This window comes from Micropterus dolomieu, linkage group LG07 (assembly GCF_021292245.1).
Source record: "Micropterus dolomieu isolate WLL.071019.BEF.003 ecotype Adirondacks linkage group LG07, ASM2129224v1, whole genome shotgun sequence".
NCBI lineage: Eukaryota > Metazoa > Chordata > Actinopteri > Centrarchiformes > Centrarchidae > Micropterus > Micropterus dolomieu.
In genome coordinates this window covers 1,356,750-1,374,997 of record NC_060156.1, presented here as the reverse complement: position 1 = coordinate 1,374,997, position 18,248 = coordinate 1,356,750, and the positions used below count along the sequence as shown (strand labels likewise).

Below are 18,248 nucleotides of genomic sequence, written 5' to 3'. Positions count from 1 at the left end.
TGAATCAGTGGTATTGAACAAGCAGATATATTCCATCTGCTGTTTTCCTGTACGTATCTCACTCTTCTGTACCTTCTTCCCACAGACGACCATAAGTTCAGCGAGGCTACAGCGGTGCTGTTCACCTGGATCGACCGGGGCGAAGTCAACCGCAGGACCGCCAATCACTTCTACTCCATGATCCAGTCGGCCAACAGCCACGTTCGTCGGCTGATGGGTGAGAAAGCTCAGCATGAGGAGGAGATGGAGCGCGCCAAAGAGACGTTCAAGAACGCCCTGATGGCCATATTAACACAGTGTAAGGAGACTTTATTATTTCAAACACAAACAGTCGTACAGACAGACCACATGTGGGAAATTGTTCCTGTAACCTTGGCTGTGCAGTTATTCAGGTAAGTTTGACTCATGACGTCCATTTTTCATAATTCATCATCATTTTGAAGAGGAACCTTACAGTTACAGAAAATGTACCTAATAAATTGGTAACTGAGGGTCTATCTGAGGGGGCATCTCCTTCTCATTCCCACGGCATCACACATAGATGCTTTGTCACATCCTTCGGTATCTGGTACCAATGCACATGGCACCTTTAGCGTCATAGCTCAACGCCCCGGGGGGTAGCCCTTTAGTAGTTTAACGTTAAAAGTTTTCATATCCAGAAAAATCAGAGTAAACGGGTGGTTGGGGTCGACGGGTGAGTCAGAAACGAGACTTTCATCCAGGTGACGGGTATTTGTTTACAGTGTGAAACAAAAAGTCAACAGTGATTCTTTTTAGTGACATAATGTAGGTAGAATTACTTATGTAATTTAAGTCACATGTAAGTTACCTACCTAAGGGGCTTAACCAAGTGGTTTTGGTGCCTAAACCTAATCAAGTGGTTTTGGTGCCTAAACCTAATCAAGTGGTTTTGGTGATTTAGTAAGTAACTTGACCAAGGGGCCCTACACATACAAAAATGACGCTAAAGAGTACCCAAAGTGTTAAAAGCGATGCCAAGGGTTCTTGACAAGGCATCCATATGTGACACCCTGGGGATGAGAACGTGTTGGAAGTAAAGCTGATTTGCAGAATTTAAACAGAAATCAGTCCAATTTAAACTATCCCCAACTCCAGACTACAGAGGCTATATATAAAGGTACATGAAAAGGTCATAGGTCATCAAACATTTTTTGCCGTATGTATGATAAAAGACTGATTGAGTTGCACAGTTGGAGTTATTACAGAATGTGTTAATCCCATATGCAGAGCTCACCTTTAATACTTTTTTCATATGATCCAGAGTAATTTCCTGGATTTGACCAACGTTATGGACAAAAACAGTGTGACAGCTGGTACAGACAGCAAGGCTTTTAAGTAAAATTAATGTGCCAGTGTTGTTATCATTTGGGATTATTTTAAAAATAAATACACCCCCCGTTTTATCCCATCACCACCCCGTCACAGTCCCTCGCGCTGCCGCAGGGCGTGGTGCAGATTACGGAGGGTGCAGACCATGAAGCCATTTTAAAGCCTCGATGCAAGTCATTTACTCTGCGAGCATCTCATCCCAGTCTCCATGACAACACTCCCTCATCCGTCTCACCATCAACTCCGTTATCTTCAGCTCACTGTGAAGGTGGTGATTAGGTCAGTCGCACGGAGGTTTCAGAGTCAGTAGTGAGAACGTGCCAACACACAGACTAAAAACACCAGCTGGTGTTTTTTTAATGCCTGGTGCTCTGAGAAAAGGTTCAGTCACTGCACGACATCTTTACATTTAAAGCTGCATTAAGTGATTTCTGACCACAAGGGGGCAGAAAAACTCTCGGCTTGTCCGAGTTTGTTTTCTGGAAACATATGTGCGGGTTATATAAAACTGAACATAGCACTTTTCTTAATATATGTTCCAAAGTTTCCCAAAGAAACAAAAAAAGGAGCATCGGAAACTATGAAATGGAATCATAAACCACAGAGCCAATAAAACCCTGACTAGATAAAAAAAAACGTGTTGCTCAGCAGTTACGCCACCAAAATGTGAGTTGGCGGTGGGGTTTCTTTGTTCCACTGGGTTGACTTCTGCCGACCGAGACTGCTAACTTCCAGCTTAGCCCCTCGCTATGTTGTATGGGGGGGGTGAAAACTCAAATCGTGCGGCTCTTAAAGACTTTCCAAATGTTATCGAGGGGCCTTCAGATTGACCTTCATCATTAAAAGAAAAAATATTCAGCTAGCGTAAGAGTACAAAGATTTGCATGGCAGCCAGAGAGCCAAAACTAGCATCTCCAAGGGTTGGTGATAATTCTCAGTGCTGTTTTGTTCACTGTAGACAAAAATATCACTTAATGCCACTTTAAAAAGGCAAGTCTTTCACGCCAGAGGACTGCTGAGGGGTAAGTACAGTGCAGTCACAGGTCTGTTTGTCCACATACGTCTTTGTGTCTTCATTTCTATGGCAAACTGTTTTAACACGTATTCCTTAAAACTTACCAGTGAATATTCTAATACTTATTTATTAGTTACTGAAAACTATTTTTTAGTTACTTGTAAGTAATTGCACATTTTGGCATAGAATCTATGAGCCTCTACAGTAGAGATATCACCTTCCATTAGTTACTAATAACTATTTCTATTTTACTTGTACCTATAATTTAGATACTAGTACTTAGTGTTTAATTATTGATAACTATTCTGTTCTAACTATTAAGAATTAAAATGTTACTATCAACATTAATAAATTCACTAGTTACCCAAAAATATGTACTAGTGGGAATGAATATGTTACTAGTGACTAATGAGTAGGTTCTAGTAAAATGGAGATACTAGTAACTAATAAATAAATACTAGGAGCTTTTAAATAGTAAGTTTTGAGGAATGAAATTTAAAATGGTTTGCCATACATTTGTTTCTGGGTGATCAGATCTCAGTACAGATGTTGAAGTCTAAATGATGCTAGTGTCAGAAATGTTTTAGTTTGACAGCAAAACGAAATGTCAAAGCAAATCTTTGAAAGGGAGCATTTTAATTCAGAATGTTTGATTTTTAAAAACAGCACTTTAAAGTCATTACATTACAACTTCCTTACACGTAATGTGACACGAGACGACACTCATCTTGTGTCTGAAGATCAGCATCCATCCTGAATAAATGCTGCCTTTGTCAGTCCTGAAGGAAGTGAAGCTGCGGGTGATGTAAGTACAGAGCGCCGGCCAGGAGAGACCTGCTCATCCCGTGACACACATCGCAGGCCGAAATATAACAACACAATTCATCTGTTTTTAGGGGACGCTAACTAATAATCTGTTGGTTCCAATCCGTTTTCCTCCCTGAATCAAACTATTATTTTGCATTCAGTCTGATTTCCTATAATAACATTTGCTTTATTTATTCTGCAGATAAAAGTGATGTTTTAATGAAACATTTGGGACTTTGCTTCACATACGGTCATCATCTGCTCAGCGAGTCTCTGCAGGAGTTCAGAGGAGCACTGCCTGTAGTTTATGTCTGCAGACGAGCATGGCTGCTTTAGCTTCACAGTTGCATAAAGAATATCTGTTCAGCCTCGGCTCTGGAACGACTGTGGGGAGGGTGACTCGGACCCAAAATCGGCCCTATTATCCTGGTCTGTACAGCAAGGTTTCAGATATTTATTCAACATTTAGGTAAATCGACTCAGTAGCTCAGATACTCGATATTAAAAGTCTTTGATCTGGGCCAAAAAACCTTGATCCCTTGAACGAACCCTCATGGAGTTTGACCTGAGCAGATGATGCCCGTTTTCCTTTTTGGAGTGAAGTGTCCACAGCAGGCGGCCGTCCTGCTGCGTCCACCAGGCTGTGGTCCGTGAATGTGCACAGTCTCTCCTGTGCCCGCTGTACGAGCCTCAGTCAGTGCTACAACGCTACATAAACGGCTTGTTTTGTCTTGACCCTCCTCCCTTCCTCCTCCTCCTCCTCCTCCTCCCTGTTCACCCCAAAGTCGAGCAGATCACCACCGTTTTCAGCGCCGCCACCAGGCAAAAGGCGTGGGACCATTTCTCAAAAGCACAGCGCAAGAACATAGACATTTGGCGCAAGCAGTGTGAGGTTGGTAAACCTTCTTCTGTTCTCTCCTCCCTCCCCGGCGCACTGCTTTTCTTCTCTGCTGTCATTTCTGAGTCCGCAGGAGAGCTGACAGACAGCCCTGCAGGATCTGTTGTGTTCGCTGCCCTTGTTGTTGTTGTTTTTCTGGATGCTTCGCCCTCGCAGACAGACAGACCGACACCCGCCTCTGATCTCTTTCTCCCTGCAGCAGAGATGTAAAGCACAGATCTGACGCCTCCTGGAAAGTGCGAGGCGCTGCTATGGCAACAGTGATTTCCAGGGTTTAACTCTCTGATCAATTATTCATCCAGAGTCAAATCTAGATAACGAGTACGAACACGAGAATGTTGTGTTTAAAGGAGGGAGGATTTGTCCGTTGTCAGCAGCCTGTTGCTCCGTGGGGAGTTTAGTTCGGTCGACCCAAAGTGTGGCACAGAAATAAAAAAGCAGATCCAACAAAGAAAAATTAAACAAAACACAACATTTCTTTGTTGGATTTGTTTTTATCTCTGCCTTTTAAATCTTCCGTAGCCAAAATCTGAAGCTCTGAGACGACTCTGTGTCACCACTAAGAATATTTTTGGTTTGAAAGAGAGGTAAGAGACACACCTGTGGAGACACAGTGCAGCAGTCCCATTGTGAAAGCCCCTCTAACGGCTAGCATCTGTGGTAAGTCTACATGTCTCTATAGCAACACGCCGCACACATCTCCTCTGTGGAAATGAGCATTATTCTGTCAGAAATGTGCTGCGAGATCTCAGTAGGCAAATGAAAAGATAATGAATATGGCAGCCGTAAAGACATCTGATTATCCCAGAGGGCTTCGGCAGCAGTGATGCAGGCAGGCCGAGGCGCTCTGCTCTCATTTCTTACTATTTACTCCACTTTACGAATGCCTTTAGTTCATAAGAGCAGTTACGGCGTGGTAAACACTTTCATACGTGATCCGACTTTTCAAATAAGTAACTATTTTGGTTATTGAATAACTGCTGAGGTAACTTTTTCCCAACCAGGATGCATACTTACAACAAACTGCATCAAACAAGGATGCATGACACACAAAAGTAAACCAACATTAGACATCAGCAGGATGAAAATATAAGTCACATGATGTTTAACACGTGGTAAATGGTGGTAGTTAGGTTTAAGAAAAGATCGTGGTTTAGGTTACAAAAAGTACATTACGTTAAGTCGCGTGACTTAAGTAACATTAAGTAACGTTACGTAATGTCACGCAAGTAATGTAACCATGAGTAACGTGACATAAGTAACGTTAAGTAACATGATGTAAGTAATGTGAGCGGTAATGACATAAATAATGTTAAGTAATGTGAAGTTAAGTAACGTGACATTAGTAACGTGAGTAACGTGATGTAAGTAATGTGAGCAGTAATGACATAAGTAACGTTAAGTAATGTGACGTAAGTGAAGTTAAGTAACGTGACATTAGTAACGTGAGTAACGTGATGTAAGTAATGTGAGCAGTAATGACATAAGTAACGTTAAGTAATGTGACGTAAATAACGTGGTGTGAGTAACGTTAAATAAGGTGATATTAGTAAGGTGGCGTAAGTAACATGGCTTAAGTAACGTGACGTAAGTAACGTTAAATAAGGTGATATCAGTAAGGTGACGTAAATAACATGACGTAAGTAACGTGAGAGGTAACAACATAAGCAAGTGACATAAGTAACATAACATTAAGTAACGTTAAATAAGGTGATATAAGTAACGTGACGTAAGTAACATTAAGTAATGACATAAGTGACGTAAGTAATGTGATGCGATGTAATATTAACTAATGTGACACAAGTAATTACGTACGTAACGTTAAGTAACGTGGCGTAAGGAACATAAGTAATGTGACGTTAAGTAATGACAAAAGTAATGTGACGTTAAGTAACGTGAGAGGTAACGACAAGTAACATTAAGTAACGTGACGCAAATATTGTGACGCGACGTAAGTAAAGAGAGGTACCTGTCGTAAGTGACGTAACTCATCTACAAAACATTTATCTTAAAACGTTAACTTTTAACTTTCTGTATCGTTTTAGTGTAGTTGTTTTTGTCTACACCACAGAGGTACTGGACTTTGTGTAACACTGCAGACTGGAAGCATGATCCACTGATAGCACCATGAACATGAACACCTTGCTGTGTTGAGTTCAGGAACCATCGGTAAATGCACCACCGTTGAACGTGTCCTACATGTCCTCGCTCTGCACTGTGGGATTTGAAACAAACAAGAGGACGTCATACTGTCTTTAAGAAGGTCTGCCATAGTTTTAGTAAGGTAGTGTAGTGTAGACCAGCTGGTACTCTGGTAGCTGGTCTACACTACTCTACCTTACTCTGGGTCATATTACTGATAGCGCTTTGTGTGTAATCCTTTTATCGTGTTAGAAACACCAGCTGAACTCACCACAGTCCCTGTGTGTGTTTCCTGTTTGTGTAGTGCTGTGAGGTCTGAATACAGATTTCCTTTTATGTTCAGATGTTTATTGATTTCACTACCAAATGTCCAACAGGTAACACATTTTCTACGTTAGTTAATAAATGTCAGTAATTAAAAGTTATATACCATTTAAGAAACAGATTTTATGGGTTGCTGTAGAGCAACCACTACTAGAACAATACATGTATAACAATTTGAAACTTTGAGATAAAAAGTAGTTTATATAAATAACTTAAAGGAACATTTTGTACTTTAGTTAATCACCGACACCCCACCGCTGCGAGCTTACTACTACAGTAAATATGGCACCATTGGTAGCGTCTATAGAGGCATTAGGCGACATGCTGGTGGTGCTGAGGACGGCGTCTGGTTGTTTCAGGAGCTGAGAAACGCCCACAGCGAAGAGATCATGGGCATCCGACGGGAGGAAGAGATGGAGATGTCAGATGACGACTTGGATGAAAATCCTTGTAAGAGGATGCGCACTGAAAATGGTACGTTACATTTAATAAACAAACTTGAAACTCAGGTTTTCTTCTTTCTACAGCTGACATGTCAAAGTGTTTTAACATCCACTCAGAGGCTGGAAGCTCAATTAGATTTATGTAGAATTCTCCCCTCGTTTCCTCCCCTCTCCTGCTGCAGGAGTGTATGATCAGACTCAGGCGTCTCTGAAGGAGGAGAACGACTCCCTGCGTTGGCAGCTGGACGCCTACAGGAACGAGGTGGAGCTTCTGAGAAAGGAACAGAGCAAATCCAGCCGACCAGAAGAAGATCAGTCACATGGTGCTGAGGCTCAGATCCAGAGGCTGCAGCAGAGCATGCACAGCATGCAGCAGGTGGGCTCCTCTTCGTCATCTTCATCTGTCTTTAACACCCACACGGGGAGGGAGGGGAGTTTGTTTTGTACGTAGAGACCTAAGGGCTCGGGTTAGGGACGTGGTGATGCACCATACTGCTGTCACGAGAACGAGATGTGATGATAAATTAACAGTATTCAATAGAAATCATCTATGCTGAAATATATGAGTTATAAAAGGGGAGTATAAAACACTTAATTCACTGCATTCTGGCAACATTTCCTGTTCTATCAATTTATGATGGAAATGTTTTTGTTTATGTAAAAGGAAACACAAAATTCAGGTGGCAGGTGACGATGTGTTGCGTTCACACGTTTCTCCTGCAGATCAACGTATTCTCATGTAATATCCTCCCTGCACACATGCAGGCATGTTTTAGTCTTCGCTCCTCTTTTGTCACAGGGAGAGAACGGAAAATTTGGCCAAATAGAAAATGTGATCTGACGGGTGCTGCACGTTTTGGGGTCATTTTATAATCAGTAGCTTGATTTATCTTATGCAAATTAACCTTTCTCAAAGCACTTACCACCCCCCCCCCCCCCCCCCCCCCCCCCCCCCCACACACACCTTGGCGACACATTCTGCATGCCTGCAACACAAGAAACTTCTCACCCTCATTTCCGCCGGCGTCTTCCTGCAACAACTCGCCTCTCACGAGATTTCAGAGCGAGAAGGGTCCTTTAGCGAAACTTCAGTTACACGTTTCCCTCGCAGGGATCCTTTAACGATGTTGTCAGACACCAGGTGCAACAGTCTGAGCCTGTTGCTGGCGACAAGAAAATCTTTCTGTGGACGCCATTTTGACAAAGGAATAAACTGCAGCTGCTGCACGGATTAAAAACAGTTTCAACGCTGTGGAAGTAGACCCAGATTTAAATATACAGAATTACAGCCGGCCTGCAGGGTTTGGAAGTGACCCAAACGTTTCCCGTGCGAGTTGCCAGGCTGGTGATCACGTGACTGGGGAGCTCTCTCCTCTTCCCTCGAGCAAGTCTCTGTAGATGTGTGAAAGTTCTGACAGGCTGTTATCAATAAAGAGCAGGGAGGTGAGTTTACTTTCCCCGAGCAAATAAAAACCCCTTTGTTTCCACTGCTCACACCTCCCATGGTCCTTCACTGCACTGATTTCATAAGTCAGCACAGGGAGCTGTGTTCGTTTGGCCTGATCTGACTCGACTTCCTGTCTTTCTCCATCTAAAGTGACGGCACTAATGGAACGAGACACATTAGACACAACACACACACCCTGCTGACTTGTCGTGTGCGTGTGTGTGTTGCTTACTTGACTTCTACCCGTGTGAGAAAGCGTCACGCTGCTGTCGCTTCTCGTTTGTCTCCTGCTGTGGTTTCTCTTCCCTCCGTACAGACGAGCCGACGTGACAAACACAATAAGTGTTTTACAGAAATAAATATTTCCTGAAAGTATTTTATTAGTTTTATGATGAAATGAGGAAAAAAAAAAAGTTTAAATACGGAGTTAATTAAGATAAACAGACGTGTAGAGGGAGAAAGCAGTTTGATACAAAGGAGAGTTGTGGTCATGAAATCTGTCCCATCAGACAGGAGAAGACGCGACGCTGAGCGAACGCACATCATCTCAGCTTCAATCACTCTCTAAAAATAAATCTAATGGCTTCCTACATAATCAGCCGTTATATGTAAAAGGCCTAAAAAAAACACTTGAGCCTTCAGATGAAGTTTCTCCTGTGAACGACTTATTTCAGCCTGGCGCTCTTTGAAAATCTCATTAGTCACGTCATTAAGGCTGCATCATTAAATCTGTCTGAAAGATAAATATGTGTTTTTGTCTTCCAGCAACTGCTGAGCCTGCAGGAGCAGCTGGCGAGTAAAGAAGCCGAGCTGGAGCAGGCAAGAGAGGAGCATCGCTACCTGGAGGGGGAGGTGCTCACGCTACGAGACAAGGTGCGTAGTCCCACCTACAACCAGGAGTTCTTCGGATTAATCCAGGCTGTTACGTCTAATAGAAAATATAATAAATATCTCGAGTTACTGGCGCTCCAGTCCACCTCGTGGACTTCAGATCCAGTTGAGTCAAAACCAGATTAAGAAGGAAAATCTTTGTGGTCCTCTCCTGAATGTTTCCCTAGAATGGTAAAGAGATGTTTGCCAGTTGTAGTGGTGATGTAATCCTATCAAATTCAAAACGCTGTCAGCTGATTATCCATCAGTCTGTCTTCAGTTCGACTGTCAGAGTCCAAAACGTAACATAAGACAGTACGACACACATGACCGGTCCCCAAAACGACACGTACGAGCGTTGGCACGTACCGGTCCGGCGACCGGACGGACCTTCAGTACGTTTTAGTTTGGTGAGGTTTCTGCGCTGGACACGCTGGAGACATGTCCCCACCACTGCATGAAATGGCTGATTTTGTCTTCATCACTTTTTGAAAGCATAATTTAAGAATGTTCACTTGCATCTAAAAATGTAGTTTGCACCCAATTTCTCTCCCTGTGAAGCAGAGTTGGTTTTGTGACGTCTTCAATTTAACGTGAATGTAAGGTTAGCTTATTATGTTTAGCTAACACTAGTTTAGTCGTTTCTATGTTGTCATGTTTTAGGGCAGCGATGTTAGGACAGGTTATCCTGGGCTCACTTAAATGCGCTGCCAAATCTCTCTGTGAAACTATTAAACGCTTTAAACGTTCGGTTCCTCGAGCTGCAGTTGGTCTTTAGTCTCTGCTTCTTTCACCAGCTGTTTAATCAGACTCAGTCGTGGAGCCGTTGGCTGGCGTCCTTTGGCTGAAGTGTTTTCAGAGTACAGGCTTTGTGGATGCAGAACGTGTATTCGTGTTCCCGACCAGCTGACAGAGGAGATAAGAGGATGTGACGCAGCGCAGATGTTTTAACCTTTGAAGTCGGTTTAGGTAGTCGTGGTCCTGACATCAGCGAGCCACGCCCTGTACAACAGTAACGTGTGCTGCGCCATCAGAGACGCCAAGCGTGCATCGTCTTTTACAGGGCCACTTTCTCTTCTGTGGCTCTGCAAACAAACACACAGGTTTAAAGTGATGAAGGGGTTTCAAGGACAGCAGGGCTGCTATGGCAACAGCCAGGATGTTGTTCTGCGGTCTCCTGCTGAGAGGTGAGTGGTTTGACCGGAGACATGATGTGAGTGGTTTATAAATACCTGTGTGGACCAGGGTTAGTGGTGAAACCAGTGTTGGTGAAGTTATTTAAAAGGGGACCTGGTGGTTTTCTGTACTGGTGCAGTGCCCGTCCACAGGAGCCAATGGGGCACAATTCAAGTTCATAGTTCAGTCCACTATATTTATTTATTCTAAACGTGTCTAAACTGCGCTCCCTTTGGTCTGCAGCAACACACCCGCCACACGTGAGGTGGACCAGATGAACAGTTCTTGATGTAATCTAAATACGAACAGAGATTCCTGCCTTAATTAGAGAGATGCAACAATGTTGGATGTTCATCTTATAAGCTCAGGCTTTAGCCTGCTCTGAATACTTTATTTCAGCAATGCTGCCTCTGATTGGCTAGTACTCGTTGCCTCTGTTGGTTAAGGTCTGTTAAGGTAATGGTCAGTTAATCAAAGTAGGGGGCAGGACTCGGCCCAGAGCCGCAGGGTTGTCCAGCAAAGAAAGGAAGGTTGAACCTCTTTCAGCCTTTGCTGCAATGCAGCATCATCCGGTAAGGCGCTGTGGTGGCCAATCAAATGCATCAAAAGGCAGCGTTCCTGGTGGATAACTTCGCAGCAGGAGCTTCGTATTTCTGCTGTGCACCCCCCGCTCAATGCACCAAAAGTTAAAATAGTTACCACCTGGGTAACTTTCCCAACTGCTGTGCAGCGTTTTGGCATCTGATGAGTGTTCAAATTCAAAGATCGGTTACTGCTGTAAAACTGGACTTCCTGCATTGTTTTATCACATGAACCCTGAAAGTCTAAATGGGGTCGAGTTAATACAGTGTCCACACACCTTCAGCAAAGCCAACATGTGTAGTTACGTGAGTTATCTTCAGAAATGTTTATCCTTGTATTGGTTAAATCCAGGTATTTTTCATCTTTGCTCTTTATGGAAATTGATGTCAATTTTCCTCCAGCGTGAGTCTATTGAGTCTTTGAGAATCACACAGCAGCTCAGCTCATCTTTACAAGAGACGACACAAGCAGGGCTTGAATAAAGCATTCAGCTGCAGCGTTATTTTGGTTTGACATAATGCATCTGTTAATCCAGGAGAGGAGAGGGCAGGCAGGAGGTCTGGAGGGCGAGCTGAAGGTGGTGAAACATGTTTTATTCAGAGGTTTAACAGATCAGATTTAAAGGTGATACAGCTGCTGCAGCATCCCACAAATAACCTGCGGTTTCCGAGCGACGCCAGATCCGAACACACGCCGGGGGAAAAAACAAATTCGAAAAGACGTAATCAATCATCTCCCTACAGTGCTGCGTGAATTCAATTTGTTAAATGCTCCGTACTTGTATAGCGCCTTTCTAGTCTTTTCAACCACTCAAAGCGCTTTTACACACATTCACACACTGAGCCTAAGTGCTCAAACAGAAACTAACATTCATACACTGGCGGAACAGCCGCCAGGGGCAATTCGGGGTTCAGTATCTCGCCCAAGGACACTTCGACACGCAACCAGGGGGAGCCGGGGATTGAACCTCCTCCACAGACGCCCTGTGGCTCAGCCATGTTGATCATGAATTTGCATGAAAACAAAGAATTAATTTTATATATTTCATTAAATAAGAAAATAAAACAGTAAAAGTTTGTTTGAGTGTGTTCATAAAAGATAATATAAATATAAAAACATATCTAAAGTAAAAATTGCGTAAAAATAAATATTTAAAATAAAAGTTAATAAATCAAACAGTAACGTGTGTGTTTAGTAATAGACAAAAGAAAAAAAACAACTAAAAAGTCCGTATCAAATGTGACATTTAAAAACAAAGTACAAATTGAGGAACAATTACTGAAATATCAAACAATCAAAATAATAATTTGAACATTAGTACAATTATTTATCAGTCTGAGTTTCCACTGGTTGTCCTCAGTTCGTGGGATGAGGAGATTTGTTTTGCAGCATTTCTCCCAGTAAAAGTTTCTGTGAGTCTGAGAAATTTGATTTCGGGTATATTTGCGTAAATCACTCATTGGTGGAAAGTCACGTGTGAATGTGCGTGCACTCGCGTGAGATGACCTTTAGCCCTTTCTTCCTGTTACCGGATTTGCAGAGTGTTGATTTAAACCTAAAGATGAGCTGGTTTAGTTCGGCTGCGTCTTCTCTATAGAAATCAACACGCTTCCAGTCGTGAGATCTGAACGCGTCTGTTTTTTCCCGTGTTGTGCCACAAGGCTGCAACTGCATCAAGCACCATGTTAGTGCAGAGCACATGATATTGTTTTGAGGGACAGCTGAAGAAGGATGGAGCATACTCGGAGAATAAGTGTTCTCAGAAGAGGCCGCAAGCGATTTTCAAAGACGGTTGGTAACCCGTTCCACCAATCTGGATTGAGATTTCCCGCCTCGCCGTTCATTTGCAGATCGTAGTGAACGAGGGAGTTCAGCGCAAACCAGACACGTGTTGAGTTTGTGTCCTCTTCCGTGTTAAAGCCTTAGCCTTAATGTTTCCACGCCCTCACACCTCAGTTTCCCATTTCCATCCATCATGCATGTGTTTGATGTCGCCGTTAATAATTGATCAGATGAGTGTTTCTCCAGTGTGCAGACGTAATGGACCGACACGCTCTGCAGTGTATTATTGACTTTCCTCTGTAGGAAGTCTTGAGCCTGTTTTCATTCTCCTCTGACAGAGTCATCTATAAAACAACAGAAAACAAACTGGATTTTTTGTTCTCACGCTGGGTTTTCACTGCGACTGATCAGTTGTCCTCTTGTCTGTCTCTGCAGCTGCTGGCCAGTAACGGCGAGGCTGTGGAGGGAACCAATGGAGAGCTACATGAAAAGGTAAACAAACACATCAGAGCCGGCTTTAAGTAAAAGTTTCATTTCTTTTAGGAATCAGTTTTGTTTATAGCTGAGAGACCGTGGCTTCAGACATTTTTCAACATTCGTGCTACAAAAAGGTTTTTACCCCACTTCCTTGAACACTCAAAAACTAATATACCGTGTGTGTTTCGGAACTGGCCAATAGGGAGCCTGAGCCCCTCCCGTTCTGGTGGACCGCCGTGGGACCTTATTTTGGAAAAAATATGTACTAAGGTCAACGGCGAGATAACACTAATGTTTAGATACCGTTTGAGTTGAGTCCTGAATTACACACACGATGTTTCAGTTTAAAAGTCGTAAGACGTGCATCCCTGTTCCTGGTCAAATGTTTCTGCACCACTTTATGGTGGAAAAGTTTTTATTTATGTGAAGGAAAAAAATGAACTTCAGGCTGCAGGTGACGATTCAAGTCAGCAGATATTAAATAAGCTACAGGAGGAACAGATCTGAGAGCTGCACTGAGTCCTGGTTCAGCCTTCCCTCCTCTTTGTGTCTTTGTTTGGGGAAGTGACCTCTTTAAATGTGACTGTGGCTCCTTTTCACCTCAGTTCAGTGATAAACTCCTGGACTTTAACAGCTCCTGTGTGTCAGCAGATTTTCTGCTCACGTTTAAAAACTTCCTGCATGTTCAGAATCTCTCCCACAGATCTGTGTCCTCTGTCCAGACAAAAGTAATATTACCAGAAGTGTAACGTTGTCATTTAATGAGAAGTCTACCTTTCCTATACTCTGCTGTGTTACTGCTGCCTAACCTGACGAGAAACCTCATCATGTTTTAATCTGGTCACACCCAAAATAATTTCGTATTTTCAGTCTTATACTTCAACAGTTTTACGACAGACTGAGAGTTTGACTCTTTTTAAACTGACAGACATGCTGTATGTAATTACGGGGCACAATTCAAACGGCATCACGGGGGGGGGGGGGGGGGGGGGGGGGGGGGACATGAACGTCTGACCAACACACAACCAAAAACCGTAACATAGTTTGACTATGCTTTATCTGAGCAGAGGTTGCATAGCAAGAGGTAAACAACTGAATTAGGTTTAGTCTCCAAACCCATTATCTGTTTCCTGACTGTAATATTTAAAAGTACTTTCTATGTGTGTGCAAACAGAAAAACCTGACGCAGTACAAATAAAGCTAACCAGGGTCAGAGGTCAGAGCGCTGCGGTGAGCAGAAACATTAGCGGTAGAGAGAGAGGGGTCAGGTGGGTTCTCGTGGTATCCTCTCTGCACTTTACTGACTTTCAGAGAGGCAGCATGTACACTTCCACACATATATACATATGGCATGGGACATGAACTGTTAACCCCAAACCTGCTGAACTGGAAACTGGAGGAGGATAAAACGTGCAACACTGAGCTGACCCGTGTTCAAACCCTGGAAAGCTATGACGCATTTTATCCGATGTTTGTTGTGTGTGAGTGAATCAGTGGTAGAAGAAGCACTGGTGCATAAATGTACATGTTTGTTTTCACAGGGGATCAACGGGTGTGTTCCTTCGCTGTACCACAGCAGAGAGAGGAGGAGCGAGGTCATCATGAGAGGAGGCGTCACATCAGAAAAAGAGGCCCTGCTTCTGGGTAAATATAAAGTCCGACTGTATCAGCAATAGTGCTGCTTGAAACTTGGGTGGCGAGCTAGCCAGCAACAGACCCAGGAGCACGTACAGTAACGTTACCGCTGTTCGAGTGATGACTTCGCTTTTATCAAACGCCGGTCTCTTCTATGGAAGAGGAAGAGGAATAGAAGAGCTAGCTTCTTCCAAAAACCTTGCACATTATACACTTGTTGCTGCTTCTTGTAGCTTGCTGAAGAGTTGAGACCGTGCCATAAATCGTAGCCGTGGTAAATTTCCTGCAGGATCTCAGTGTTGGAGCGCAGTAGCTGGCGTAGGGAGCTCTGAGTGGTAATGACTGCAAGTCAGCATATCGTCAAAATGAATTTAATGTTAAGGCCACAACACGTATTTTTATGTAGTAAATGTTCTTCCACTTGATGTTTACCTCTGCCAGGGTGGAGGGGTTTCCTGAGTGAAGAGTTGAGGAAATGCTTTTATTCCTAAAAACTAAGACGTACAATTTTTGGCCAGTTAGGAGAGATTTCCTTCTCTGAGGTGCTTCATCAGTACGACGACCTTCCTGGGTCACGTTTGGTCTCCTCTGAAGGTAGTCCTGGTTTCTGTCTGATAATCCAGTTTACAACAGATGTACAGAACGCGGTTGTTGACTTTGTAGGAATAATTCTACTACAAGTTTCCGACTGAGAACTTCTCTCTGTCGAAGGAAAGTCTTGGTTAACGCTCCAGTCTGTTGCCTCTGGCTCTGCTGTGCTCAGGAATGAAATTAATCTAATTTGGCTGCTGTGTTGACGGAGGCGAACATGCGAGCGCGCTCATTCTCGCTCGGGGCTTTTTGTTTCCAGAACGCCACTCTGGGTAGATTATGCACATACTGGGATCATGAAATCTTGGACTGGAACTTAACTGACGGCTGTTACATCAAATGTAATTTCCAGAGAGCGTGCAGGCGGTGCTACGTACTGGGACGTCACTGGATTGATTGCTTGGTGTTCCCTGTGGAGTGAGTTCAGTGCACAGCGAGGCTCTGAGTGTTTGTTAGAATAACATTAAAGATGACTGAACACCCCCCCACACACAGATGCAGCGCAGGAGTTGACACTCGAGTCGTTTCAGCTCAGATATCACCGCCATCATGTTCACACGGGCATAAACACACTCTCTGGTGTCTGGGGGTTCGGAGGCCTTTCAGCCAAAACCAGTGAAGCGGACTAAAACCTTGAGCCGGGCTTTCTCTCTCTCTGATGCTTGTCTCTTTTTTCCTCTTTCTAAGCTTACAAACAAGCGTCTCTTTCAGCAGCTGGACTGAATTAATTTAGTTTCTCTCTGCCGTTTGAATCCTAACGTTGCAGGGCGCATGCAGCAGTGTTGAGAGAAGCTGCTGCTTTATTCCAGAGCCGAGGAGACACAGCAGCACATTTATCTCTCTTAGTGTCTGAGAAAATCCACATATGAAGGAGAGGCGAGGCCGGACTCTCCATCTTCCTCCCTGCTGCTGGGAGCTTCGGCCTTTTCCCCCCCAACACACCATCAAATAAGACTCGCATGCAGTATCTATGCACTCGCAGAAGAGGATCGTGTTGACATGAACTCCTGCATGTAAGAGCGTAATTTAAAACGTCACATCTGAATCAACTCCATGACATACTCTGGTGCAAACAGCCATCGCATTTCTGCCTCAACCGGTTAAAGAGTCCTACATGCCATCTCCTACGGCGCCCTTTACTTTCTGCATTTTAGTAATTTCAAGTAACTGCTGTTCAACATCGATCCGCTCAGTTTCCGTCGCCACTGTTTGTGGGAGGCGTTTCCTTTGTGCGACTCCCACAGAGTGACACACAAGTATTTGGCCTCCAGTCTCCTGTTTCTCACAACAGTGAGTGACTTTTCCTGCCCTGGGTCTTGCCTTCCAGGTTACATTCAGGAAGTGCGTCCTAGCTGGTAGAGGCTGGAAGCAGCTGGTCTGCAGACACTATTCAGAGGTTAAATAGATAAGGCTCAAAATCCTGAATCTCTATTTAAGTTTAGTAAATATAGTGTAGACAGTGTAGGGATCAGCAGATTTGAGAAATGGACGTCGCAGTTCAAGAAGCTTGATAACACTCTCATATCGGGGAAAGTCCTCGTTCTCTTCAGGAGAGTTTGATCATGAAATTCTCTGCTCACACCAACATTCACTCAGTGGTCACACTGTTCCATGGGAGCAGGCCCCGTGGAAGAAATTAAATTAGGCCCGTCTGTAATTGCCAGCGTTTCGCCACATAAATCAAGGAAATAAATATTGGCTGGGCCAGGTCCTCCAGGGGACACCACTCTAGCCCCTCAACCCCCTCCCTCTCTGCATGACTGCCTACCTCTGCAGGACCTCTCAGAAATAATCAATTCAAGAGGTTTCTGCTCCAGCCAGCGTTTGCTGCAGCCTTAAAGTGCTGCACAGTAAACAGAGCAGCCAGTCAACCTTTACTGATTTAAAAAAAATATATATACACACACTAGCATGCCTTACTCAACAATAGTCAGGGACAACACTCAAACAACAAGCCAGCCAGCCCTCCTTCACTTGACGCGTCTTAGTCAATACAAGCCAGCCAGCCCGCCAGCGAGCGAGCCAGCCAGCCAACCAACCAGCCAGCCCTCCTTCACTTGACGCGTCTTAGTCAATACAAGCCAGCCAGCCCGCCAGCGAGCGAGCCAGCCAGCCAACCAACCAGCCAGCCCTCCTTCACTTGACGCGTCTTAGTCAATACAAGCCAGCGAGCCAGCCAGCCAGCAAGCGAGCCAGCCAGCCAACCAACCAGCCAGCCCTCCTTCACTTGACGCGTCTTAGTCAACAATACTCAATCAGGGAAAACCCTCAAACAAGCCAGCCAGAGCCAGCCAGCCAACCAACCAGCCAGCCCTCCTTCACTTGACGCGTCTTAGTCAACAATACTCAATCAGGGAAAACCCTCAAACAAGCCAGCCAGTCAGCAAGCCAGCAAGCGAGCCAGCCAGCCAACCAACCAGCCAGCCCTACTTCACTTGACGCGTCTTAGTCAACAATACTCAATCAGGGAAAACCCTCAAACAAGCCAGCCAGCCAGCGAGCCAGCCAGTCAGCAAGCCAGCGAGCGAGCCAGCCAGCCAACCAACCAGCCAGCCCTCCTTCACTTGACGCGTCTTAGTCAACAATACTCAATCAGGGAAAACCCTCAAACAAGCCAGCCAGCCAGCGAGCGAGCCAGCCAGCCAACCAACCAGCCAGCCCTCCTTCACTTGACGCGTCTTAGTCAATACAAGCCAGCCAGCCAGCGAG

The 18,248-nt window shown here is 44.3% G+C and overlaps 1 protein-coding gene and 1 long non-coding RNA gene across 13 annotated transcripts in view; one reads left to right on the top strand and one right to left on the bottom strand.

Moving 5' to 3' along the window:
- The window catches only part of enox1 (ecto-NOX disulfide-thiol exchanger 1), a 155,538-nt gene that overhangs the window by 129,889 nt on the left and 7,401 nt on the right, over positions 1-18,248 (top strand). For all 9 annotated transcript variants that reach the window (XM_046054004.1, XM_046054006.1, XM_046054005.1 and 6 more), the window contains 6 exons: positions 3,958-4,064; positions 6,896-7,010; positions 7,162-7,355; positions 9,192-9,299; positions 13,272-13,328; positions 14,855-14,957. In XM_046054004.1, the coding sequence (XP_045909960.1) occupies positions 3,958-4,064; positions 6,896-7,010; positions 7,162-7,355; positions 9,192-9,299; positions 13,272-13,328; positions 14,855-14,957 (684 nt within the window). The remainder of the gene's footprint in view (positions 1-3,957; positions 4,065-6,895; positions 7,011-7,161; positions 7,356-9,191; positions 9,300-13,271; positions 13,329-14,854; positions 14,958-18,248) is intronic.
- LOC123973740 overlaps positions 2,777-18,248 on the bottom strand; it is a 34,594-nt gene continuing 19,122 nt past the window's right edge. The window contains exons 6-7 of one of the 4 annotated variants that reach the window (XR_006825681.1): positions 13,222-13,293; positions 2,777-4,263 (exon numbers count right to left, since the gene is read on the bottom strand). This is a non-coding gene — a long non-coding RNA (uncharacterized LOC123973740). Of the gene's footprint in view, positions 4,264-12,346; positions 13,317-18,248 lie in introns of those variants that run through there. The other 3 variants (XR_006825683.1, XR_006825682.1, XR_006825680.1) reach the window with 3 other exon arrangements.